Here is a 27,142-nt window from a genome sequence, read left to right as displayed (position 1 = left end):
TTTCGGGAACATCAAAACGGAATACTTCGCATATGTATAACTGGCCCCAACTCAGCTTGCAAAGGGTATCGTAAGGTTTAAATGATGGAACTTCATAAAATCAAACTCGACCTAAATGTCAGTCATTACTATAAGTCTAAAAATGTATTCAAGTTTTTGGATTTACTTTTATTGTTTGCATCCTTTATAACACCCATGAATCTCAAACATAATTTAAGTAAGCAAACTTGTCTGTGCCGACCAATAATCTGGCATCCGTATTTTATCCCGCACGTCGCTCTCTTCTTTCTGGGTTTTTAGGGAACGCACCTCTGTCACGGAGCTCTGGAATTTTGTAATTTGTAAGAGATAATCTTTTACGCTTTATTTATTTGTTTTATATTTGGAGTGCTGTTCATTTGAATAAAATTAAAGTCAAGCAACAAAGGTTCAATGGCCTGATTGGATTGGTATCGGCGTTTTTAATTGTGTGTCCTGTACGCCGAATCACACTTTATCACCATATTTTTAGTTGGTTGATAGCACCAGTGACTGCAATCGGTGAACCGAACATATTCCCACAGGCGACGAGTTGAGAAAAGCAGGTAACAAACTTTTAGAAGGGCACATTCTTGGTTAGAATTGATTGGGTAACAGACTTAAATTTTAGCAATTTTGAGATGATATTTGTGCCATTTCAAAAACCTTAACGGAAATTAAGCATCTCGTATTGATTTGACTACGGATCTACCGTGAATGTTTTTTAATGGTTTTCGTTCAGACTGATGCACATTGCTCAATAGCACCGTTCGAGATGATATACGATTTTCAAGATGGAAAAGAAGAATGGGTATTGGTTGATCCAATACCCTGTGCAAACTCGTTATAAACTATGGTAGGAAACTTTTTTTTTTCATATTAATTATAAAGATAGTGCAGTCATGTAATACTCTATTAGACAAAGTTAGGGTAAACTTTTGAACTGGTCACACTCTCACGCGGATGGTAGCGGATACTTAGCCTCTGGCAAGCATGCTTTTTTCGCTCTGAAGCGTTGCGTTATAGGAGTTCGATGGACCGTGATAAAGGATTTAAAAGTAGCGACAAACGCCGTCGAGACAAAGGGCAGCTGATATAAGTTTGCTATGTATGTCGACAACTGGTACGGTAACTTTCCAGCTAGTGCTGATACCGATAGAAAGTTGAACCTACGTATATTCGCATTTGGCATAAAACAGCTTCGTAAATTACAGTGTATAGTCAACTTAATCTATATATATATAATGCAGTGATACAGTTTCATAATGAGTAAGATTATCACATATATAATTTCTATTTATTTGTGTGTCATGCAGTATATCGTAGATGTACATAGTTTTTTTTTTTTTAATGATATTTGAATATCTCTTCCAAACTATGACTAGGTATTGCGTGGAAGTGGAAATAAGGAAAGGTTCAACAAGAGCAAATGTTTGGAAGCAAATGTCCTATTACCAGTACCATGTTTAACATTTTTATGGAGCCATGACATTCGATAAAAATGTGGCCCCGTAAAATGTTTCATGGCGCGAAATAAAAACTACCCTACCGAGGCTACCATCTACATACCGGTACTAAAAATCCAATCACTCTAGTCTAGACGGCAACTTGCGAGAGTAATTTGATTTAACCTTTTTTTTTGACGTTTAGAGGTAACTGTTTCTTCACCATTCATAATATAGAATCACATATTGTTGATCAATTCATATAGTGTGTAGTCAAAATTAAATCGTAACATCGCAAATGAGTTAGAGTGCTAATTACCTGAAATACTATATATATTTGAAATGCGATAAATAACACTACTTGCGAGTGTTAGTAATAGCAGATTCGCATACAAGGTCTTTTCACGAGCAAAATATCGGTCGAGCATTGCTAGCGCGCAGCACACACTTGACTGACACTGATTGGATATCGTAATTTGTTGGGGTTGGCAGTCCTACATGCCAACGGTATGTTTAGTTATAGTGTTCTAATCTTCTATTGAACTATTCATAGATGAAATGTCAAGTAAATAAATACCTGTAATGTATGAAATGTAATATATGGTGAGATGTGAATAAAGAAATCCGGTAAATGGATTAGGAAGTAGTTGATAATTCCATCAGTATTGCAGTTGATAATCAGCGGTATTTTGTACAAACTGCCGACATGTCTTCGTCTACCAACGATATTCTTCTACTACAGTTGGAAGATAAAGAAGAACACTCAACAAACCCACGTACTGGTACCAAAATCATAGATAACCGTGATTCCGCCAACAAGCCTAAGACAGTTGAGACTTCTTTATGGGGCGATTCTACCAGGAAGCAAATTGCTATTTTGACATTTCTATTAATGTTGCAAATATTTGTAAGTTGTTGTGCGAGTATACATGTTGCATTTTTCACACGTGTAGTTCTAGAAAAGGGTGGGAGTGTGTTACATGCTGCAATCATACTGCAAATCTACACCGCAGCAACAACGGTATTTGGACCTATTTTTGGCAAATTTCAGCACAAATTCGGAAGCAGAAACTTAATATTTGCTGGTTCTGGCATATGCGGCATCTGCCAAGCTCTCTTGGGTACTCTGCAATACGTAAATAACTTAGTGGTATTTATTGCAGTAGGTATCGCTTTGCGGTTTCTTACTGGAATCGGTAACTCTGCTTATAACACCGCAGCCACCACAATTGCTTGTCAAGAATTTCCAGAACATGTGAGTAAAGTGTTCGGATTTCTGCAGGCGGCGTCAGGGTGTACTTTGTTCGTAGCTCCGGCATTGGGTGGCGTATTGTATGAGTATTTTGGAATGTTCATGCCTTTAGCTACTGCTGGTGGAATTGTTGTAGGATCTATGAGCTTCCAGTATTTTGTATTTCCGGATTACAGCGAAATAAATAAAAACAAGCAACAAGAGCCGGATAAATTCAACTCCTGCACTTTTCTACTCGATCCATTGGTAATTGGAATATTGTGCGTGGTTGGAATCGGGAGCGGCGTGTTCGGCTACTGTGAAGTAGCACTTACTACATATTTTGATGAAAGAAACTTATCTACTTCATATGCAGGCGCAGCATTGTTTGCAATTGGTGTGTCCTATGCAATATTTTCGTCATTGACGGGATATGTTATAAGCTGGAAACCGAATATTCGACCGCATTCGTTAATTTTGGGATTGATGGGAATTGGCGGTGTTATGTGGTTATTCTCAATAGATCAGATTCTTGGTGTGGTGTACTTCGGTGCGTTCTTGTTGGGAGGTTTTGCCGGCATGTGCGTCGTGCCAGCGTTTGAAGAGTTGTTGGTAATTGCAAACAAAGGAATCATAACAAAAAATACAAATACTGGAATATATAGCAATGTTTCGGGAATATGGTATGCAAACATGGGCATTGGAATGACAGTGATACCTATAGTAACATCAGCAATAAAAGATTGGACAAAATCTCCTTTCTCAATAAGTTTTTATGGACTTTCCATTTTTCACATCGTATGTACATCACTTCTGGCCATTTTTATGATATATAAAAAAGTACGCAACAGGCGCAATTAAAAATATGAGATAGCTCTCGAAACAAAAAAAAGTTTTTCTATAAGTTAACTTCGCCACATTTAGAAGAGAGAATATAGCCTTCAATCTCGTATTCTCTCAGCTTACGTGATTTTTGTCTTTTTCCATTTGCTAGTTCGTCATTGGGCGCGTCCAATTACGAATATTTTACTGTATTTACCTTGTTGATTAAAATCTGACATTTGTACTTTTTTTTTTATTTCCCCTCGACATTTATCGCTTCTTTTGACAATTATCGAGATGTAATCGATGTCACTCAATTGTCAGAGACATTAATTCGTCCCAATGTTTCCCTTACGTTGAGTACAGTTTTGCCTGACTCGCAGTCAAAAAAATCTCTTTTCATGTGATAGCACTTTGTGTTTTGCGTTTTTGTTACAAAAAAGGCTACAGTGTAAATTACAACTTAGGCATAATCACGATTTCTTTTAAGACACAAATGAATGATCCACCACTGTCAAATTGGTTATGTAAAATTTATTATGTCAAGAATTCGCTTAAGTTTTTTACTCAAGAGTCAAGACCCAATCTGAATTATTTGAGGAAATATTATAATCTTTTAATGATCATTAATGATGAGTTCTCGTCAATTTCATGAAATTGTGTCTGATTTAATTTTATTACAATTACGTGACATGCAACAAGTTGTCTCTTGACATTTTTCAAGCTTAGTAAAAACAGATTAGATAAAATTGAAGAAGGAAAAATTTTTCTGCAATTCAAACTTCTTGTGATGTCTCACGGAAATACATATAATGATATTGTCTTCTCCATTTCTGCGCTCTATGTATACCAAGCGTGTCCGAAATTTTAATGTTGGTTGGTGTAGAATTCATTTCAAAATTCGTTCAGTGTCAGTCTAACTGTGACCGTTTCCTGCGATAAAAACCAGACTCAATTCTTGTTTACATCATATATCAACTTTTATCCAGTGTTTTTGCGTTTTTTTCAACTTAATTCATTTCATTACCTCATTTGTTCGCGTATCGCAGATAATATATAATTCTGGAAATTATCTGAGTCATTTGTAGTTTGTAAGTTGGCAACGGGATTGCAGAAAAACAAAATGACTTTTTGTATATTTCAGAATTATCGTGTGAGCACTAGCAGTAGAGCCTATATGTGCGACTTTTAACGAAAAGACGGAAAAGCATGCTGCTTCTAGTCTTCTACCGCTTGAAAACTAGATCATCATTAAAAAAATAAATTCATATCAAAAAACAAATTACTGAGGTAAATTCAGTTTTTTCTTTATGAATAACAGCTTTTGTCTCACTGAAGACTGACGTTTGTTAGATCACAGCCAGAATTATGTTTCTCTGTGATTATGAGTTCAATGAAAGCTTAGCAGTTGTACTAAATAGTTTTTAATATTTTATTCTTGTCGTAATATTTTTTTCATTCGGCTTCATTGTCAATTCTTACTTTGCAAGTACAACGAGATGATACGGCCACTACGTCATAAGTTACCTCATAAAACCATCGAAACACATACTGGAATTGCCGCGTTTTGCGGATTTTTATTTCAAAATTTAACACGGATTTTAAATTCAGTTACTGAACAATTCGAAAAAGTCATTCCTTCAATATTGAGTCTTCCCAATTAGAAGCAATCGGTGATCCATTGGCATTCTTCGTATTTGGGTTTGTGGTTTTATTTAATTTTTCTTCTTCTGGCGTGCAAGATGCTAGTGTGTAGCTTGAGGGAATTTCAGGAACACCAAAACGAAGTACTTTGTAATTGAATATTGGTACGAATAACATTGGATCGGCTTTAGACGGTTTGTTAAATCCTGCAATTAGAATGATATTTTGATGTGATTACTTATTTCCCAACTAAGATTGTATGCCTTAGAGTAGGAAGATTAAACTAGATGATGCCACAATGCCTCCTATGTTGATATCCAAATATTTGTATAACTGGCCACAAATCAGTTTGAAAACAATTAACTGAAGGAACTCCATAAAATCAAACTCGACCGAGATGTCAATGATTACTTTAAGTCTAAAAATGTTCTGAACAATCGCTTGTTCATAAAATCATGATATTAATCTCATACAATCAGAATCATATATTCGATATTTAACCGCGACAAAGTCAATTAGAAAGAAAACTGTGGGATGTGTCTTCAAAGCGCCACAAATACTGAACGGTCCTTACACTATCTCATCATATATATATACATGTTATGTTAATACAGTTTCACCTGCTTGTTCGAAGCTCCGATTGTAACTAATTCCCGAATTGGGCCCAATGTATTAAAAATCAAATAAACTCACAATTTTGCTCGGTATAATAACTTGGTAGAAATACTACTGTACCTGTAATCAGTGAAATAATGTGACCGATCAGAATACATGTCAGAAATCCGATAACTCCGTAATAGAATGGTGAGATTGAATAAAGAGTGTAGTTAATCACCGGACTGAAACATATAATATGTTAATTAACAATAATTGGATATTTTATAACATGACATTAAAAGCAACATTTACACCATCTTAAGGATAGGATGGAATTTACCTATTTATCCTGGGGGAAACAAAAGTCGATGAGACGGCCTAATCATATGACAAATCCCGGCCTCTCGTCCGGTCACTATAGTCAGGTATGAGATTAGTTAACCAATTATTTTCAGATGCATGAACTTGATGGCGGAGGTAGCCGTAACCGACCAGCGTTTGCGTGAAACACCCTGCGCGGGGGGTAGTCCAGCAATCCTCTCGCTTATAACTATCCCTGCGGGATTCGAACCTGCAAATGCACGCAGAGTATCAGAGATGCGGTGGCGAGCGTATTCCTAACACTTAGAACGATGCGCCTCACCGCCGAAAAGTTGTCAAATGAGCAATAGCTCTAATTGTTAAAACATCATGGATTTTCTTATTGCTTATGTTTGTTTGTCGAGTTAAAAAACTACTTGATATATACCTCTCGACAATTGCTAAATTTGTTGTCATAATTTCCCCTGACGAGTATTCTATCTCCGTAGTTGAGGTAGAGTAACTAGAATAGTTTGTACTGATTTGCGTCGTATAATTGGAAGTAGGACAACTGTCTATTGACAACGGCAGCTTTTCTGTTGTGCCAGGAAAACTTGACAGAGACATTGCAGATATTGCAATCCAGCCTGCAAAGAGCCATCCTCCAACAATTCCTATCAATGCACCCTGAAAAAAGTTTCCTGATATCGTATTCGGTGTAATAAAATAAATTATTTTATTTAATATAATTTTAAACATTCAGGCTGCCAGGACATAGTTTTTTGCTGGTTTTCTCTTTACGTAACAGTAGACAAAGACACAACTGCGGTTTCACGAGATGCAGTTTATTTGTCTGCTGAACCGAGTTTAGCGAACATGAGTGATATTTTAGTATATATTTGAAAGAAAAATCAGGCCTAGAATAAGAAGAGTTGAGCTTTTGATATTATTCCCAGGGCCTACATGTTTACAAACGTTAGCAGGCATACACATTACCGATCACAAAATTGAGTTTCATTTGGAGGTATCAATTTTTTTTCGTTCAAGCTCGCCGTAAGTTTTTTCCCTGATAATTTGGCGTCGCACGAACAAAAAGTTTGGGAAACGCTGTAATACGAGATTAAATAAAATAATTTATGCCGTTCTCTCTTACCCAGTGATTTATCCACGGCATAAACATCCCCATTGTGAATACAGCAATGACTGGACCCCCGATGGAACCAGTTATAGATGTCGTTATTTGGATGATGTTTGATGATGAGAGAGATACCAGATAAGCAAGCGTCATAACCAGCACTCCAAAAATAATAGCTTGAAAAATGTAAATGTTTCGTCAACCAATATTGATTTTATGAAAACAAATTTGATTAAAATTGGTGTCTATTAATAACAGTTTATGGTTCATTCATAGTTCAGAACTACAAAAATGAAAAATCAAAAATTTTCGATATATATATAAAATATATGGGACATTTATTAACATATTAACTTTCAACCTTCTTACTTAATACTTTGCTGAGAACTATTCTCTTTTTTGATGACATCTTTGGAAAACACGGAAGAATGAAATCCATCAAAGCTAACGCAGAAAGAGCATTGACACCCGACGATATTGTACTGTTAACAATACAGCGAAACAGTTAGAACATAGTTTAAATATTAAATTGGCGATTTATATGGATCTATAACAATACCTTAGCGTTCCGCAATAGGCAGATGAAACAAAAAGTCCAGCCATTCCTGGAGTGTCTTGAAATATTTCCATAGCCAGTCTCGGCATTGATTGGTCAGGTTTAGTTATTTGTTTTGCAGTATGAGGATCACACCCTTCATAGAATGCATACATTGCCAAACCATTTCCAACTGATAACAACGTGAACATCGTACCGGGGATAATTTTCAACCATAAAGCTCTGAAACAAAGAACATTAATTTTTTTCTATAAGTTGATTTTACGTGATGTGAGGATGGGAAGACAATATGTTAATTAACACACATTCTTGCGGATTTGACTGAATCGCATGACATATATCTCTGTGTAAAGACTTGATTGCATCCAGTTTTAAAGCAATTGTTTAATGTCAACCCGATAACTACGGTCCAAACAGTGCTTCTAACTCTTGGATCAATGTTGAATCTGAAATATTTAAAATATATAACTCTACGTTTAAAGCATAATAATTGAAGGAGTACAGGATCATACACAGACAATGAATATGAATAAAAAGATACACTGAACATAGTGGACTAATTGTACTTTGTGGGTAATTCAACTTTGGTATCATTATGAATTTTATAGTGTTCTGACGGTCAGCTTCTGTCAACCTTCTTACCGGGTGTTACAAATTCGTTCGATTCGGAAAATATAAATTGAGAATCCAACGACAATTATAAAATCTTTGGTTCTCTTTATTAGCAAGGCGTATTTTTAATTACGAAATGTTTGAATAAATTTCTACGTTCAAACATGTTGAACAATTTTTATTACTTATAGACTGGTAACCGGAAGAGAGGACATGGTTGTTCACATGATTAGCTATTTTTTCGGTATTCCTAGTCTTTGGAATGGATATGAAATTCTAAATTACTAAAGTCAACTCACTTCCAAAAATTATTTCTTTCCCCTCGCTCAACAGCTTCAGAAATGGAACCAAGTCCGCCAACAACAATGGTGGCTTTTATAAAAACTGCAAACATTCCAGTCAACATTATAATTGCTTGTATGAAATCAGTCCATATTACTGCTTTCATTCCGCCCTGTGGAATATTTCTTTGTATAAATATAATACAGTTTGTTCATCGCAATAAACGTAACTGAACACTAAAATTGATACCTACAATACTAGTGTAGAAAGTGCAAACAAGGCTTGTTAGGGCAATACTCCAATTCAGTTCAAGTGGAGTAACAGCACTTAGAGCTAGGGCAGGAATATAAACTGTGACTCCCATGTAAAGAATCTGAAAAGAAATAAGCAAGTAAAATAGGTAATTACTCTTAGTTTTCCTTGTCCAACAAAGTCAGTGTTAATGAATGCCTATCATTTTCGTCTGATTTGTATATTATTCCAGTTGTTACTTTATTCCTAAAGCAAGATCAAAACCAAATGGTATTTTAAAAATCGAAATTAATCAGCAAAAGGTTTAGGAAAACAGTGAAAGGTTTTGTGAGATGGGTAGAGAAGTTATGATATATTTTCACGTTGAAAAGTGAAAAGCATTTTTATACGACATATTTACCAGGTTAATCATTGCCATTCCCGAAGCTAGTGATCGGATTCTGGTATGGAATCGTAGATTCAAATACTGAAAGTAAAAATAAAGCAAAAACTAACATGATACCATTTCTCAAGTTTGGGAAAAAATCATATCGACACACGGTGTCAAATTCTCCAAAATAAACAAAGTTCAATGGCCCTGGGCCCGATAATTAGAGAGTAAACTAATTTGCCTTCAACAATGAAACTAATATAAAGGATCTATAAGATCTTATTCGTTTCCAATAACAATACTAGTTAGGATGGATAACGGCAAACACAAACAAAATTATTGTGATATATATACGTATTTTGATTTTATGGATGTAATTTTGTGATTATTTTGTATAACTGCTAAATATGACATAATTATCTCTTGAAGCTTTACTAGGAATTTGATATATTTTTCTGTAAGACACATAAATCTTATCACCTGATATACACTTTTCAACTGCAATCGGTGCAGAAGAGGGATGTAATACGTTGAAGATATCAATACAGCAATCAAATGTGACAAAACAACCCAGGCGAAGATTGTACCAAATAAATATATTTCGACTGGAAGACCAATCACGGTTATTGCAGATATGAAAGAAACGGCCAAGGAAAACGAAACAAGAATCTGAAAATTATAATTATTTTCTACTATTTTGTCTGCTCTGTCCCGTATTGTCGCTAAATTTATTATAAAACTGTGATCTGACGGGGATTCGTAGTGGAATATCAGCAGTGTTTTAGTCACAATATTTCTTTGAACTCGCTAAAAATTTATTTCAGTGTAGCTGAGAATACAACAATATTTTTTTGAAAATTTCAAAATCATTTCCGTGATCGAACTGTAGTATTGGCAACAAAATACCAACTAATTTAAATTGACCTGATTCTTCAAGTAGGCCTACTTCAATATACTTGTCTTATACATAAAAGGCAATTTAGAATTTATCAAAGACTTCTGTTATCCTAACCGAAGTAAATGCTTACCGGTGACACCTTCCTGCTTCCAAAATAGTAATTATCTGTTGATTGAGTTTCTCTATCACGATATGCAAAAAACACACCGACTGCTGATGAAATTATGAGCATTCCTGAAATAGAATTTATATTATCATTGCTTTAATAAAGAATAATTGAATTTAATTTATCTGAAATAAAGCAAATCTTACCTATAAATATAACAAAGTCAATGGCGTGAAAGTATTTGTTAGACTCCATTTTGTATTCGCAAATAAATAATTTTTCTGGCGATAACGAACTAAATTAAAATCTGTTCAAATGTTATGGTGTATTTTTGATAACAATTGAAAAAATAACAAAATCAAATTTATCTAAAACCCTATATATTTATATTTTAATTAGTTTCATCATTTCAAAATTAAACTCCTGTCCAATTAGTCATACATAAGCTTCCAAATATGGCGGACGTTGTTACAAAAATCGTTAATATATTAAATCCGATATTAAAAAACGTGATATTTTATGAATAACTGTTTGACCTCAATTGCAAATATTTTATTCAAAACATCTGACATTTAACGAGAAGAACATTACTAGAAATTTGAAAATGAAATCGGTGCTCATAAATTTTAAACTAAAATGACTGTCATCCACTTTCCGTTTTTTAAGTACTTCATTCATTTTTTTGTATCTACAAAAAAAACCATGATATCAAAAATTCTGATTAAATTCTGATTCTGACTAATTAACCTTATTGTTGTGGTAACTTGGTGTACGATATTATGTTGCATTTCAACAAGTTGTTGTTTTTTCAGTAGCTTGTAATTGTAAAATCCCCACACGGATGTGTCTCATTTATATTTGAACTTAGAATCATAGTAGTAAATCGCTAGATAATATAAATATATTACTTTCCAATTTAATTTAAAGCAAAGAACCTTTTTGTATAAAACTACGTACTACAAAATTCTATATTTCAGATTTTTCACAAGCCAATGTTTTTCTCTTGTTCAATATTAATTAAATAGAAATATTTATCTTCTATTTATTTAGAATCTTCTTTTACTATAACTTTTTTGTTCCATAACTGTCAATTTTCATTTGACAAAAATAGACTCACGGGGACATGAAAATTGTTCCATTTTTGAAAGCTCGTGATGGGTATAGTGCATCCAATAATCATAGATAACTGCATAATTATTCAACTTTGACCCAACTCTCTTTAAACACACGTTTTTTTTATTATCTTTGTCGCAGTACGGCTGTTTTCTATTTTATACTTTTTCTATTACTGTACTTGATAAATCTTCATATCAGCTCTTATAATAAATTTATTGACTGATTTCTTGACAGCAATATACGGCTACTAATATCTTTAATTGATTTTATTTCGAAAGAGTTTCCCTGTTAGTGTACCGGATATTGTTGAGTTTGTAAAACATCATGTTTCTTCTGCAATGTTTGTTCCACATAGTGTTGAACATTGTTTAGTACACTAGTTACTTTATAAGACTTCATACTCATGGAGATAAGTAAACATTTACCTAGTTTTATTTGGTCTTCCCATTTTTTTCTCTATCGAATAAAGGAATGAAGTTGATATCGGCATTACTATCAAAAGTATTTGTCTTAACATAGTTCCGAGACTAATCAGTGACCCTATTCTTACACTAAATATATATTAGGTTCTACTCAAGTAAAAATATCCATTATCTGTTTGAGTATACCAGGTAGAAGATAAGATCCCATCGGAATTATACCCTCCTTTCTATTAGAAACATAAGCACTTGACCTTAATTTTTTAAAGCTGAAAATAATCTATTTTTATATAATAACTAACTACCGTATATCTAATTAGTTTTAGACATTTAGCCTGGAATTATCGGAATATAATAAGTTCAAAAGACGATAAAACATCAATTTATCTTTTTAAGGGACTGGTTTTGCGCTAGAGACCATTTGACCTATTGTTTTGCAGGATAATATGTAGTAGAAAGTTAATTAAATATTAATGAAAACTTCTTGAATTAGGGCTTTTAGAATAAAAAACATACCCATGGCGGATAATATTGCTCGAAATGACGATATATTGACTCATATCTCATACATATTTTTCAGTTTTATTCATATTATTCAATATGTCAAACAGTACAAATGTCGAAGATAAAAAACAAATCACACTATCGTAACTATATAGAACAGAGAAAGGATAAGGGGATAATATGGTAATAGATCAAAGTGAATTAGCGCAAGTTTATTTTTATCTTCGACATGAACAGACCTGATGGCAATCATGCGCTAAACATTACAAATGTTAAGACGGTATGGCAATTAATTTTAACAAGTTAAAATATTTCAATATATCGTATCGAAATTGTATGGCGTGGCTTGTGAATACACCGACCAAAAGTGTTGCAATTCTCTGCATGTACGGAAGCCCGATTACACATGAAAAACTATATCCCATACACGTAACAGGAACTTTGATGATTGTTCGCGGAATTACTATAACTATGTACGGGCTATGTTTTTTTTTCCTAGAGACGAAAGCGATGCAAGTTGGATACATAGACCTGTCGCATGCCTCCTACAACAAAACTTATATTGTTTACGGTTTTATTTTTAGTATTTTATATTATTAAATTTGAGTGGCGGATTCACTTTTTATTTGTTTGTTATTAGCATCTCACCGCCGATGAATGTATAATAACTCTCACGAGATTCACAATTCTGTACGAGTACAAAAAAAGTAATTATCATCGTTGTCGTGGTAGAAATTTGTATTTGTTATTTAAGGAGAATAAACACTAACGTAAACGTTGTTACAGCCTAAATAATACGCCACGATGTCAAAACTCATCGGCGATTTTAGCAAAATGCAATCGCACGTGTTATTGGCGACTTCCAAAAATTTCAAAAATGGGGCGTCAGAGACGAAACTGGCTGCGCCACTGGCCTTGCTATGTTGCTTAACCTTTGTTAGATGAGGTTCAAAATATTCGTATTTTAGTATCTATTCAAAATTCATATATCACGATGACAATAAATAGACATTTGTTGCAATTGTCGAAAATAAAAACTTTAAGTAATAGTATACATAGTCTTCGATTATGTACGTCGTCCCTAGGTTTAAATGGAATCAATGTTTATCCTCGTTATGTCTTCTCATTTTGTTCTATTTCTTCCCATATAGGTGCAGTTGGGGAGCAATTATTTTCTTCTCTATCATAAAGCAAAGCCTTTCTGAATTTTTCTTCTTCTGGTGTCAGAGACGAAGCGTCGTCTTCGGGTGGAAGTTCAGGAACACCGAAACGGAATATTTTGAAGGGTAAAATTGGAACAAAAAGCCTCGGATCTGCTTTTGACGGTTTGTTGAAGCCTGAATGTTTAGGAGTTATTATTAATGAGTCCTGTTACTAATGTATAACGAAAATGTTAACTTGCTAATATTTGAATTTATATTTACCTGTGATAAGTGAGCATATATGACCTAGTATGATGCAGACGGTACATCCAAGTATTCCGTAATAAAATGGGGATATTGAATACAGAGTATAATGCAGAATAGGCCTGAAAACAAAATACTCGATTATTGTGTTTAGTTTGTAAATGTTTATTTGACAAAACTAGTTTGCGAGAGATCTTTACTACATAGTCGATACATTCCGGTACAGATTATAACAACAACTACTACATCAAAATATGCATTTTCATTCCTTTCAATTTCGTTTCATAGCTTTCCATAGCTCTCGCTCATGACTGTAGTTTTCACAAGATTATTACGGATTCAAATACGGTTTGCTATTTATCTCTGGAAAAGCATTATTTTTGATTGTACGAAGTGCAACGAGTTTTGATTTCATTCCGTTGTTTGGCATTAAAGAATGAAAAAATATGATTTATATTGTTAGAAAAATCGCTTTGATACACTGAGGGTTTCAAATATTTTAAATCTTTTATAAAACTCGTCACGGGAAGGCGATAAATAAATTAATATCAGCGTGGAGAAGTATAGTGTTATCGCAAATACTTTTGTATATTATGCAAAAATTAAATACGCAATGTACTGGGTGTGGATGATCCTATGTGATATCAATCAATGCATAGAGTTAAACACATGAATATATATTATACCCGTTTTCTGGTGCAGAAGATGAAACCATTGAGGAAAACGTTGTATATTCTTCTCCTGAAGCCTCCATCACCGACACAGTTGTAACAGAATGTATGGTTGAATTGAACACAGGGCATTTATCAGTAGACAAAGGAAGTTTCCTCGTCGTGTCTGGGAAGCTCGCCAAAAATAGTGCTGATATTGCAACCCAACCCGTGCACAACCAACCACCCACTAAGCCGACCAAAGCTCCCTGAAACCACAGAAAGAAGTAAAATAAAAGTTTGGATACTTGTCAATTTTATACCATTATTAAAATCATCAATTTTAGTTTTTTTTCAAAGTTCCACTCACCCAATGATTTATCCAAGGCATGAAAAGTCCCATTGTAAATACACCAAACAAAGGACCTCCTAATGAACCAGTTATAGAAGACGTAATCTGGATTATATTTGCGGAAAGCAGAGAGACGAGATATGCAAGAGTCATCACCAGCAAACCGAAGAAAATAGCTGTAAATAGACAAGAACGTTTTTGCTAGTTGGGAAATTGAGCACGTAAATTTTTTACGAAAAAAAGAGAGTCAGAATTACCTATGACGATGATTTATTCTTATATTATACTGGATTCGTGTACCTTCGGTTTGATTATATATTTAATGAAAAATATATAAACCTATAAAATCAAAAATGTTCTCACTCAATGATTTGCTCAAGATAACTTTCCTGTCCGACGACATCTTTGGAAAGCAGGGAAGAACAAAATCCATCAATGCTAATGCAGCTAAAGCGTTTACGCCTGAAGATATTGTACTGAAAAATATTGGTAAAATTTATTGATAAATAATTTATTAAATTATTTTATCTTAAATTTGCAGTGAAAAATAAAGCGGAATTTAAAATATTTTTGTGAAGCACGATTCTGTATTTCGTAACATTGGACATCAATATCGTTTCACTTTGTTGCGATGTACAAGAAATAAATATTTATACCTCAAGGTGCCGCTGTACGCTGCTGAAACAAACAGACCAGCCATTCCAGGAGTATTTTGAAATATTTCCAACGCTAATTTCGGCATCGTCTGATCGGGTTTGTTTATAAGATTTGCTGACAAAGGATCACATCCTTCATAAAATGTATACATCAGCAAACCGTTACCCACGGCTAACAAAGAAAATACGAGTCCCGGAAATAGCTGTAACCATAGAGCTCTAAAAAAAGTCAATAAAAAGAAATATTAAAATCAGATTGTCAGCGTACAAGTTAAGTTAATGTTAATTACTGAAATCATAATTTACTATTGATACCTTACTATTGATATTATATAATTTACTATTGATATTATATATATATATAGTGTAATCAACATATTAACAGAGTAAATAAAGTTGGAAATAATTAATGATTGGAAACAAATATTATTCAACTCACATTCTTGCTTTTTTCACTGAACCGCATGACAAATATCTTTGAGTGAATACTTGATTGCATCCAGTTTTAAAACAATTATTCATTCCCGCTCCTAAAAGCAATGTCCATACTGTACTTCGAATGCGAGGGTCGCCATCGAATCTGATTCAAATAAATTGTTCTTCAAAGTTAGCTATGCACGACTTTTCAGTTTAAGTAATTGGGAATAAGTGTATATACAGTTAGTTCACGTTTCTGATGATAGGTAACAAACTCGTCTTCTTTATTTAAATAAAAAAGATCCTGAAATTTTGAAAATACTAATTGTAGTATGAATATGATTACATCTCCATTGCCATAACTCGTGATGTTCAATTAGTACCTACTTGAAAATATTATTCCGCTGTCCACGTTCAACTGCTTCGACCACAGGACCAAATCCACCCAGGACTATAGTTGTTTGGATAAACACTGCAAGCATTCCTGCCAACATAATCATGGCTTGCAAAAAATCAGTCCATATGACCGCTTTCATCCCACCCTTGAAAAAGTAATTTTCAACGAAGTGCAATAAGAGCACAATATTAAGAAATAGGACAGTATCTGTACTTATCAATTATATTTTGTATCATGTATTTTCCCTGAGTTTGTTTGGGTGGCGGCCTAAATTGCATATTGCATACGCCAGAATAAGAAAGAGCTTACATCGTTCCGGCTTTCTTTTATTAGTCCATCAACCTTTTATATGGTATTTCAGGTTTTCATTTGAATAACTCAGGCACTAACTAATACACTATGGAGTTTTAGGGACCTTAATCATATTCATAAAATTTATTACTTATTTTATGGAATCAAAATAAACTTACAATACTGGTGTAGAATGTACAAACAATACTTGTTAATGCTATACTCCAATTCAATTGAAGGGGTGTGACAGCACTCAATGCCAGTGCTGGCAGGTATATTGTTACGCCCATGTAGAGAATCTGAAATATAAAAATCACAAGTAATAAACAATACCTAAGAAGTTTACTCAATAAACGTTCATATACACAATGCATAATCCTGTATTGCAAAAATTCTCACCAGGTTCCATATTGCCATAAATGATGTCAACGTTCTTATTCTGGGGTGGAAGCGAAGATTAAAATACTGAAATACAAAAGAGTATTAAGAGCAAGTAACCATGGTGATTACACATACAAATGAAGTTGAGTATTTTGCGCGATCATTTATATTAAAAAGAGAAGTGATTTTGAAAAGAAAGTTTTGAATAATATAACTATAGTGGACACACATCTTTTGTAAACATCAAACAATTAGTTGGAAAATTCAATATTCGCAGTAATCAGCGTTAGCTGTCTAAAAAAGTTAACAATAAAATTAATATTTCACCTCATATACGCTTTTTAGTTGAAGCCTGTGCAAAAGTGGAATGTAATAAATAGACCCAACAAGTATTCCTATGATATGTGCAGCATTCACCCAAACATATACTGTTCCAAACAAATAAATTTCAACTGGAAGACCAATTACTGTGATAGCAGAAATAAACGAAACCGACAATGACATGGAAATCAAAATCTGTAAAAAAGAAAATATAAAAAATAGTCAATAAGTGAAATAAAATGAAAAAATATTAATTAGTTTGGAGCCGTCATAATATGACTACATGTTTTTGAAATATTTGCAACTATGATGAAAACACAGTAAAAAATAAATGTGGAATAAATAACGAATAAAGTAACTTCACAATATATGATGAGCTATCCAATCACTAATTATTTCTGATGTTTCTTACCGGAGAAATACTTTTACTTGCAAAGTAATAATTATCGGTCGACTGAGTTCTCCTATCACGATATGCAAAAAATACTCCAATTGCCGATGAAAATAGAAGCATTGCTAAAACAAGAATAGTACAATCAAATTTTTTCTTGGCTTGAAATCTATTCAGGTCTTCTGTTATGAAATGTATTTTCACAAACATTAGTACACTAAAAATGATGTTTACTGTGAAGTATTGAATAAGATTTAGATACATGCCAGTTGATCGTGTCGTAGTTAGACTTGAATTCTTGCAAAAATAAATTCTCGCGTTTTTTTAAGTTTTCGGTTGCATGGTTGTATTTATCTTTATGTCTGAATGGTCTTTCTGAGGGTACAGCATTAAGAACCTTTTTATTACCCATATTTTCCTGAAATATTTGTAGTATTTGCTTAGGTTGCATATATTATTGCTCAATAAATTTGTTCGTGAATTATCGTAGTACAAACCAGCAAATAAAAAAATATTACATTACTTACCACCAAATATAACAAAGTCAATGGCTTGAAAGTACTTTTTTGTAGATTCCATATTTGGTTGCTTCTTCTGCACTTAGAATTAAACGTAAGCCAAATATTTCCTATATTTTAAAATTAAAGTGTAACGTAAAAATAGCACGGACGGGTTATATATGTAACATTTTGCATAATTCTAAACTGACTTATCTTGTAGTGTTTTTGTATTCTATCAACTCTATTTAATTCCATACCAGAATCATGATAGTGAATCTAATTTGTTTTGCCATGTTGTGCACTGTATTTTTCTTCCGGAAAAATCCAAGTTTTAGTTCTTACTTCACAATAATCGACATTGAACATGGAATTAGAACTTATTTTATTTATTTCGAATCCAAAATCATTTATGAGCAAGAGTTCTGGATTTGAATGAATTACGGACCAATTACACCCCGTCGTATTTTTACAAAGAATGACGTTTTATCTTCACAACACAATTTATCATTTAAGACAAATAATCAACTAACTATTCTTCATAAATCCTATGAACAAATTTTGTAGAGCGCTATACTTCTAACCCTCAATAACATAATTCCGCGCAGCACTGAGCGTCTAAGGATACATTTATGTTGTTTCATATATTCGGTTTGGGATGAACTGAATCTTTGTCCTGAAAGGCTTCGTGTCGGTAATACAACATGTCGACTTCGGGAATGTGTTGACTCAACTTGTCACTTATGTGGCAAGAACGAATGACATTGTTTTATTATCGGGGCCATTCCAACAAGCATGTGCTGTTTGTTTGTTTACATGTTTGCAAATACTGCGGAGTTTGTGAATGAAGGGATCTCATTTAACACGCACCCCTTGTTGTTCTTTTTATTGAATTCTATAGACAACAAAATAGTCCAAGCAACACTAATATTTTAAAATGATCTGTTATCGGAGATATTGAATAAGTTATTACTGTATTTGTATTATTTTAAAATGTGCATAAAAATATTATTTTAGTTGAATAATTTTGTCTCATTGACATTGCAATATGTTCAATATTTTGTATACTATATTAAAAGTCATTTTTTTCGACCTTTTTTGAAGATAAAGTATCGCCTTCATTTGTAAGTTCAGGAACAAAGAAGTTGACTATGTTGTAACTTATTATGGTTTATATAAGGTGAAGAAGAAACTTGCTCGGGTCGCTTCAAACATTTTAAAACGAATAATTGTGAGAAAGTGGTTTCCTTCAGAGTAATTCACGCTGCGGCATTACAACCTTCAACGTTATACTAGTTCTAGATATTTCAGTAATGAAATCTAATATTTTGGGTTTTGTATTTTTCATTTTTATGCTAAAATCACAAGCTATATATGGGAAAAATCTTGGAAAAACAGTAACAATTCTGTTGGGATATTGCCAACGACTTGGAAACGTCAATATGCGCTCATATTAAAATCGAAATTATTTAGAGAAAAAAAGAAAACAGAATGACTCGTTTGAAATATATATTCATTGATTGCTGCTTGCAAGACTGTGGAGTCCGCAAATATACAATCGACTCCGACTCCCAATTCCGATTTGGAAAAATTTGTCTACTCCAGACCGATGGAAATTCTAACTTTGACTCTAGCTTTGAACTCTTGTTAATAAAACGTCTTTCTAATAGACATTTAGGATCGCTTGGTCTAGTTATTTTATCTCTAGTTTTTGCAGAAAATTTATACTTTGATTATAACCATTAAAAGTCTGAAATTTTCACTCGACTGCCGACTCGATTCCGGCGTCAACTGCGGTGAAAAATATGTCAAACATACTAATATTCAACTGGGAAATTTTTGTGACTTTATAATAGTTAGTAGATGTGAGAAGTGAACAGTGAATATATACTGACTTGTCAACCACTTTGTTTAGAGTAAACTCACAAACGACGAGGTCTCGCATACGGAATTCGAGTCCGCTGTTACAGTATGTAACAACTCGATTTTGAGCACGTCGTGAAAATATATTCATGCTGAAGGAGGTTCCTTGTCGATGCTGTCACTGCGCCTATATGTTCGTTTTCGGGGTGATATCATTTCAAAGGTACAGTGCACGTTTTTCTAGCTACTTGTCGTGGTTTGAATAGCCAGTAACATTTTCACATTCAAGTTATTGATGAAAAAGAAAGTTAGGAGAGCGTGACATGCTTCAATTATTCAATTGTTTCAATTTATGATTATTCCAATAGAGTATATATTACAGTGTTGGTATTGGAGGTGGATGCATTATGATTTACTATTGAGACGACCACGTCTATAACTCTGTTTTATTCTGTATGCCCATATTTATTCTTACCACTTGAGTCACTAGTGAACAGCTGTGTAACTTTCTCTTTCAGCTGGTTTGTCAGACTGCCGGCAGTGTAGATATTTCTCTGGGTATTAGGTTATTGTTATAGTGTTTTATTGCCGTTAATTTGTGTAATTATTGTTGTAAAATGATATTAGTAGTACAGGTTTACTATTTCTCCAGTTTGGCATAGCTCTGTTCACTAGTTAGCTTGTATTTAACACTTCCGTAACTAGTCTATTTTCGCAGTTTATTTCCTGTGTGATTTCTATGCGTATTTCCATGTATATTACGTGTTTGTCGATAAGATAGGATTTGTGTTGTATCTTTAGTGTCATACTAGTTATTCTTATGTATATCTAGGTATGTTTTACCCGGTTTTTAGTATCCCATTATAAGTAAATAGTTCATGACTGTGACGTCATAGACCAATTCCGTATCTTGTGTTACGTATGTAACCTACGGTATTTGTACTGTGTTTTTATTTGTTTATTGTATTTCTTATTGGAGTATTTGGTTGTATTAAGTTCTTACAGGTGTATAATTAATCTAGTTAGTTAACTTAGTTACTCTGCTGTAATTGGAACCGCAAGAAGATTATTTTGTGAACGACATCTATTGCAACTTCAGTGTCCGATAAGCTGGCAGAAAGAACCTGAGTGGTGATATCAATTTTGGTACGCCACATATACGAATTTTTGGCGAGCACACGCCAGGATATATTATTTGACACAGGGACTATTAAGACTAAGCCGATTAAGTAGGCTAGTCTGTGACGGATAATATTTGGACAATATTGGACATTTGAGGTTGCCGAATTTTTTTTTATTTGCGGTTGCCTGATATCTTGGAAAAATGGTTAAGAGAAGAAGGATTGTACCGGCACCAAAGGAAGCCAAAGAGGAGAATGAACTTTTGCATCTGCAAATACAGATACTAAAGGCAAAACTGAAGGAATCAGAAGAAAAACAAGAGGAAATGTTGGAAAAGCAAGAGGAGACTGACAGTCGTTTGCAACTGATAGACAGTCGCATGCAACAGATGGACGGTTGTGTACAACAGATTGGAAGTCAACTAGAATCAGTTGAATTCCAAAATACAAAAATGGGCTCGTCGTTTGAGCAGATGTACAGCATTCTGCAAGATATTTCTGGCGTGGTTAATAAAGGAAAAATTGCTGATCCTGAGGAAACCCAGCCCATGTCACATGACCCCAATGTCAGCCTGATCACTTCAACACCAGCAACAGTTGTTCCAAAAGCAGCACCTGTTCTCAAGCATGATGAAATTTCTGATTTTGGATCAGAAGATGGACAGCCAGAAGGGAAGCGGAACGCGTTCTCGCAGACATTAGAAGTGAAATTTTTGGAGAATGGTCATGTGAGTAACCTTGCACCTACAATTCCTTTTTTGAATGATAATGGTAATGAGGGCACAAATGTCAGAAGGCAACTTAGTACTAGGCCGAAAATGGTTACAGTGGCTACACAATCAGCTCCTCCAGTGAGCGCTAGTAGTGTCTCAAATGCCAATGTTAGTCGTAGTGTTCTCAATAGCACAGCTAATGCTACGATGATGGCAACAAATGCCAAAAAGCCAATGTATTTCGATGGATCCACTGTCATGACGTGGCCCAGTTATTTATGCCATTTTGAATTGGTTACCAGTTATAATCAGTGGGATGACGACACTGCGGGATTAGAATTGGCTACTTGCATGACAGGTCAAGCTCTAAATGTGTTGAAAGATTTACCAGATATGAAACGTACTAGCTATCGTGATATTGTGGCTCATTTCAATCATTTCTTTAAACCTGCCGGAAATGAGAGCTCCTACCGTACTACATTTCACTGTCGTAGGATTAAGCCAAATGAAGCGCCACGGGATTACGGTAATAAGTTGAAAGAGCTTGTTATTCTTGCCTACCCAAATCTGGATATTACTGGTCAAGATGATATTTTGAAATCGCAATTTCTTGCCGGTCTAACCGATGAAAGCATGATCAAGCATGTTACCATGCAACAGCCTGATACTTTCGAAAAGGCTTTGTCTCTTGCGACACTGTATTACTCTGTTGATAATAACCACTCCGAGGGAAAGAACATGTCTAAACCGCGCATTGCAGCAGTGAAACAGAGCAATACTGGTAATGTAGTTAATCAGCAAAGCGACTTTTCTCTTGAAGACAGTATCAAGTTACTTGTACAGAAACTGGATGAGATTATAGGATATGTTAAACCGCGTGCCAACAATCGCAATTTTGATGGTGTACCACGCAACCCGTGTCCTCGTTGTGGTAAACATGGTCACTGGGGCAGGGATTGCAAGGCATGTTTTAATTGCAAGCAGACTGGTCATCTTAAACGGGATTGTCCACATCTTCAGAATCCCACTGATCCTGCAACAGCTGCTTCCTCTTCGACCGCAAATTTAAACGACACTCAGCGGGCTTGAGGTCCTCAGTGTCCGCTGAATTATTACTTGATGACGGACCAACGAACCAGAATATAGACCTGAATATTTGTTCCTTGCAATATGACAATAGTTGGCATGCGAAGGTACTTGTAAACAATCAACCGTTCAATTTTCTTGTAGATAGTGGTGCTATGACTACTCTGATCGACATTTCCATCTTTGAGGCTATAGGTGGGAAAGAAGCACATTTAGCACCGCTCGAAGAATCTCTTGTAGCAGTGGGAGGACATGATTTATCACCACTGGGTACATTGAAAGTTGATTTGTCTATTGATTCTTTTGCATCGCGACGCACTGTTGTTGTTGCCAACCTAGGTATGTCTAATGGTATTTTGGGCATGGACTATCTCCGAGAACATGATTGCGTTCTTTACTTATCATCTGGACACATGATGATAGAGGGTCATGAAATCAAACTGTTTACTGAAAAGTCTGTACCGTGTTGTCGTGTAACTGTTCGAGAAGATATTACTATACCGCCATATTCTAAGGTTGTTATCCCTGCACAACTTAGTCGTCCTTGGCCGAAAAGTAATTTGTCTGACGTTGCTGCTCTTGTTGAACCGCTGAATTCTTCTTTCCTCGCTGATGGCATTCAGCTGATTTCTTCTGTTGTGGATCCAGGAAAGTCCACTGTTCCTGTTCTAGCGGTGAACCAAAAAGGCAGACAACTTAAGATCAGGGCTGGATCTTTGCTTGGTATTGCACATCCTCAACTTGTAGCACAAATTCAAGTTGACGAATCCGATAATCGGGTTATAGCTTCTGAATTACCAGAACATCTACATGACATGGTCAATTCCGTTGAGGATCTAACCCCGAGTCAACGTGAACAGTTGGTCAATTTGATTTGTGAATTTCATGATGTATTTGTAGGGCCAGATGGTGAACTAGGCCGTACTTCAGCAGCAAAGCATAGGATCATCACAACCACACCACAGCCGATTCGGCAGGCTCCTCGTCGAATGGGGTGGGCGCGTAGGAAGATGGCCGAAGAAGCTGTTGATAATATGCTGGCTCAGGGTGTCATAGAACCCAGCGATTCCCCATATTCTTCTCCCATTGTCCTAGTTCCCAAAAAGGATGGTTCTACCAGATTTTGCGTGGATTTTAGATTACTTAATGACGTCACATACAAGGACGCATATCCCTTGCCGCGTATTGAGGATATCATTGAGTCCTTAAACGGAGCACAATGGTTCTCAACTCTTGATCTCGCTAGCGGATATTGGCAAGTGGAGGTTGATCCTGCAGACCGTGAAAAGACAGCATTCAGCATCCCAGGCCGTGGTCATTTTCACTTTGTAGTGATGCCGTTCGGTTTGGCGAATGCTCCCGCAACATTCGAACGGATGATGGACAATATCCTTGGTGATCTCCTGTGGAACGGGTGTTTCAATTTTCTTGATGATGTTTTGGCTCATGGTAGTGATTTCTCAATGGCACTCTCAAATCTTCGGGAAGTTTTTATAAGACTTCGCCGTGCCGGTTTACGATTGAAGCCCTCGAAATGTAAACTTTTCCGTCGAAGCACCTCTTATCTTGGTTATCTTATTTCATCTGACGGTGTCTGTTGCGACCCTGGAAATGTTGCGGCTATTAAAGAATGGAAAACGCCAAATTCTGTCAGCGATATTCGTAGTTTTCTAGGCACAGCAAACTACTACCGGAAGTTTGTTCAAGATTATTCAACAATTGCTGGACCTCTTATTCGATTGACCAGGAAGAATATTTCCTTTGTATGGAGTACTGAATGTCAAAAGGCTTTTGAAACTTTGAAGCATTGTCTGACATCTGCCCCAATTCTTAGCTTTCCGAGGACAATCGGCGAATTTGTATTGGATACTGATGCCAGTGGTTTTGGGATTGGTGCAGTGTTATCTCAAGTTCAGGACGACAATGAACGTGTACTTTCTTATGCCAGTAAGACTATGTCCAAGTCTCAACGTAGATACTGTGCTACACACCGGGAACTATTAGCTGTGGTGTGGGCTGTTCGTCACTTCAGTCATTTTCTTCTCGGGAGACCGTTCAGAATTCGCACAGATCATGCTGCTCTGAAATGGTTGATCAATTTTCGCGAAGCTCAAGGAATGTTAGCAAGATGGATATTAACACTTGGCGCTTATGACTTTAAGATTGAACACAGACCTGGCCTGAAACATGGCAATGCTGATGGATTGTCACGCCAAGTTCGCAAATGCAAACGAGAAGATTGTTCTGATTGTGGTACCAATGGTGATGTGGCTGTGAGTAATGTTACTGTAAGTGCAATATCAAAACAGCCCGGTCAATCATCGTCAGACTGTTCCGATTGTAATTGGCTAGATACCTACACAGATGAGCAAATTAAATCTTGGCAAAGTGAAGATCCAGATATTTCTGCTGTTTTGAAATGGAAACAACTTACTGCTCAGAAACCTGACATTCAAGAATACATGCCTGAATCAACAGTGACCAAACGTTTAATGTCGCAGTGGGACTTGATTTTTGTAGATAATGGACTTCTCTATCGTCGTTGGATTCCTGATTGTAAATCGGAGGAATCGCATATCCAATTGATTGTTCCATCAAATTTGAGGCAGGACTTGTTTCATAAGCTCCATTCTTTGCGCACTGCAGGTCATCTTGGTGCCAATCGAACTTTCAAGAGTATAAGGCGCAGATTTTATTGGCCTGGTTTCAAAAAGGACATTCTCAAATGGTGCAAATTTTGCAAGTCTTGTGCTTCGACCAAGATGCTTTACGGAAGAAGACAGGGAGATTTGAAACAACTTATATCTGGAGCTCCTATGGAAAGGATTGCCATTGATTTTCTTGGACCATTGCCTGTAACTGAAAATGGAAATGAACACATTTTGGTTTTGTCGGACTATTTCTCTAAATGGGTAGAATGTTTTGCTTTACCAAATCAGCGAGCTGACACCACTGCTGATGCATTGGTTACTCAATTCTTTTCGAGATTTGGGGTACCAAGAATTCTCCACTCAGATCAAGGAAGAGACTTTGAATCAAAATTATTTTCAGAAATGTGTCAATTGTACGGGATTCAAAAGACTCGAACAACTCCATATCATCCTCGTTCAGATGGACAAGTTGAACGTTTCAACAGGACCATACAGCAGATGTTGAAAGCTTTTGTAAATGAGAATCGAAATGATTGGGACGACCATCTCCCATATCTTTGTATGGCATATCGCTCCACTGTACATGATAGTACAGGATATTCACCGAACAAGTTAATGCTTGGACGAGAAATCGAGATGCCTGTTGATGTTATGTTTGGCAAACCTGAGTCATCAACTCATCCTTGTTACACTGAATTTGTCGAATGGTTTTCCTGTGCAACTGAAAAAGCTTTTCTTCATGCTAGGCAACATCTAAATGCTGCTGCAACCAGACAAAAGCGAAATTTTGATCTGGGTGTTAAACCACTTACTTTTCAGAGAGATGAATTGGTGTGGTATTATTATCCACCAAAGCATCGCAAGCTGAGTATTCCTTGGATTGGACCTTATCGAATTGTGGACTGTTTACCTAATCACTTGTATAGGATTCAGAAGAATTCGGGAACACGTTCTCGAGTTGTACATGTTGACAAGTTAAGACCTTACCTTCATGAAGATGAAGAAGACAACGACATTGACTTAACCGGATTTGACATTTTACCTGATGTGGAACCTATTATGGAAAATAATGAGCAGGCTGCTCATGATATTTTTGATGAATTACCTTTCTCTTCAAGGCCAGACACTGTACCAGAAGAAGTTACAGTTGATGCGAACTCTGATAATGGCCAACGTACTAGGCGAAGGCCTAGATATTTGGATGATTACATTTGATTTGACTGTGATAGTGCTTTTAACAATTGATTGTTTTGATTTTAGATATACATTTCATTTGAGTGTACAGTTCTTTGCAGTTTCTTCACATTTTTATGGTTTTTCAATTTTGAAGATGGAAAATTTCGTTGTAATTTCCCATCTGAAAAAGGGGGGAGTAATGAGACGACCACGTCTATAACTCTGTTTTATTCTGTATGCCCATATTTATTCTTACCACTTGAGTCACTAGTGAACAGCTGTGTAACTTTCTCTTTCAGCTGGTTTGTCAGACTGCCGGCAGTGTAGATATTTCTCTGGGTATTAGGTTATTGTTATAGTGTTTTATTGCCGTTAATTTGTGTAATTATTGTTGTAAAATGATATTAGTAGTACAGGTTTACTATTTCTCCAGTTTGGCATAGCTCTGTTCACTAGTTAGCTTGTA

At 35.3% G+C, this 27,142-nt stretch overlaps 3 protein-coding genes and 1 long non-coding RNA gene across 5 annotated transcripts; 2 read left to right on the top strand and 2 right to left on the bottom strand.

Moving 5' to 3' along the window:
• Nucleotides 1–398: 398 nt before the first annotated feature.
• LOC144424355 (uncharacterized) lies at nucleotides 399–4,777 on the top strand. The gene is made up of 3 exons (XR_013476646.1): nucleotides 399–584; nucleotides 761–874; nucleotides 4,661–4,777. It is a non-coding gene; the product is annotated as an uncharacterized LOC144424355 (long non-coding RNA).
• Nucleotides 1,999–3,586, top strand: LOC120330914 (MFS-type transporter SLC18B1-like). The gene has a single exon (XM_039397905.2). The coding sequence runs from the start codon at nucleotides 2,170–2,172 to the stop codon at nucleotides 3,553–3,555; it is 1,386 nt and encodes a 461-aa protein (XP_039253839.2). The 5' UTR covers nucleotides 1,999–2,169; the 3' UTR covers nucleotides 3,556–3,586.
• Nucleotides 4,778–5,073: 296 nt separating the features above from the next.
• LOC120331234 (sodium-coupled monocarboxylate transporter 1-like) lies at nucleotides 5,074–11,473 on the bottom strand. Of its 2 annotated transcripts, XM_039398309.2 has the most exons (13): nucleotides 10,475–11,461; nucleotides 10,293–10,396; nucleotides 9,745–9,933; nucleotides 9,295–9,360; nucleotides 8,896–9,015; nucleotides 8,660–8,814; nucleotides 8,054–8,194; nucleotides 7,752–7,970; nucleotides 7,562–7,674; nucleotides 7,211–7,368; nucleotides 6,506–6,744; nucleotides 5,896–5,999; nucleotides 5,074–5,366 (listed from the first exon to the last, which is right to left on the bottom strand). In XM_039398309.2, the coding sequence occupies exons 1-13, from the start codon at nucleotides 10,521–10,523 to the stop codon at nucleotides 5,149–5,151; spliced, it is 1,875 nt and encodes a 624-aa protein (XP_039254243.2). In that variant the 5' UTR covers nucleotides 10,524–11,461; the 3' UTR covers nucleotides 5,074–5,148. The 2 variants fall into 2 exon arrangements, with proteins under 2 accessions (XP_039254243.2, XP_039254244.2); XM_039398310.2 differs by lacking the exon at nucleotides 9,745–9,933 and having other exon boundaries at nucleotides 10,475–11,473.
• Nucleotides 11,474–12,366: 893 nt separating this feature from the next.
• LOC120330946 (sodium-coupled monocarboxylate transporter 2-like) lies at nucleotides 12,367–18,243 on the bottom strand. The gene is made up of 13 exons (XM_039397936.2): nucleotides 18,097–18,243; nucleotides 17,591–17,694; nucleotides 17,185–17,373; nucleotides 16,876–16,941; nucleotides 16,656–16,775; nucleotides 16,176–16,330; nucleotides 15,811–15,951; nucleotides 15,372–15,590; nucleotides 15,079–15,191; nucleotides 14,734–14,891; nucleotides 14,400–14,632; nucleotides 13,732–13,835; nucleotides 12,367–13,644 (listed from the first exon to the last, which is right to left on the bottom strand). The coding sequence occupies exons 1-13, from the start codon at nucleotides 18,146–18,148 to the stop codon at nucleotides 13,421–13,423; spliced, it is 1,878 nt and encodes a 625-aa protein (XP_039253870.1). The 5' UTR covers nucleotides 18,149–18,243; the 3' UTR covers nucleotides 12,367–13,420.
• Between the last annotated feature and the right edge of the window lie 8,899 nt (nucleotides 18,244–27,142).

This window comes from Styela clava, chromosome 6, assembly GCF_964204865.1.
Source record: "Styela clava chromosome 6, kaStyClav1.hap1.2, whole genome shotgun sequence".
Classification (NCBI taxonomy): Eukaryota; Metazoa; Chordata; class Ascidiacea; order Stolidobranchia; family Styelidae; genus Styela; species Styela clava.
Note: the sequence above shows the minus strand (reverse complement) of the source record. Positions and strands in the feature narration are given on the sequence as shown.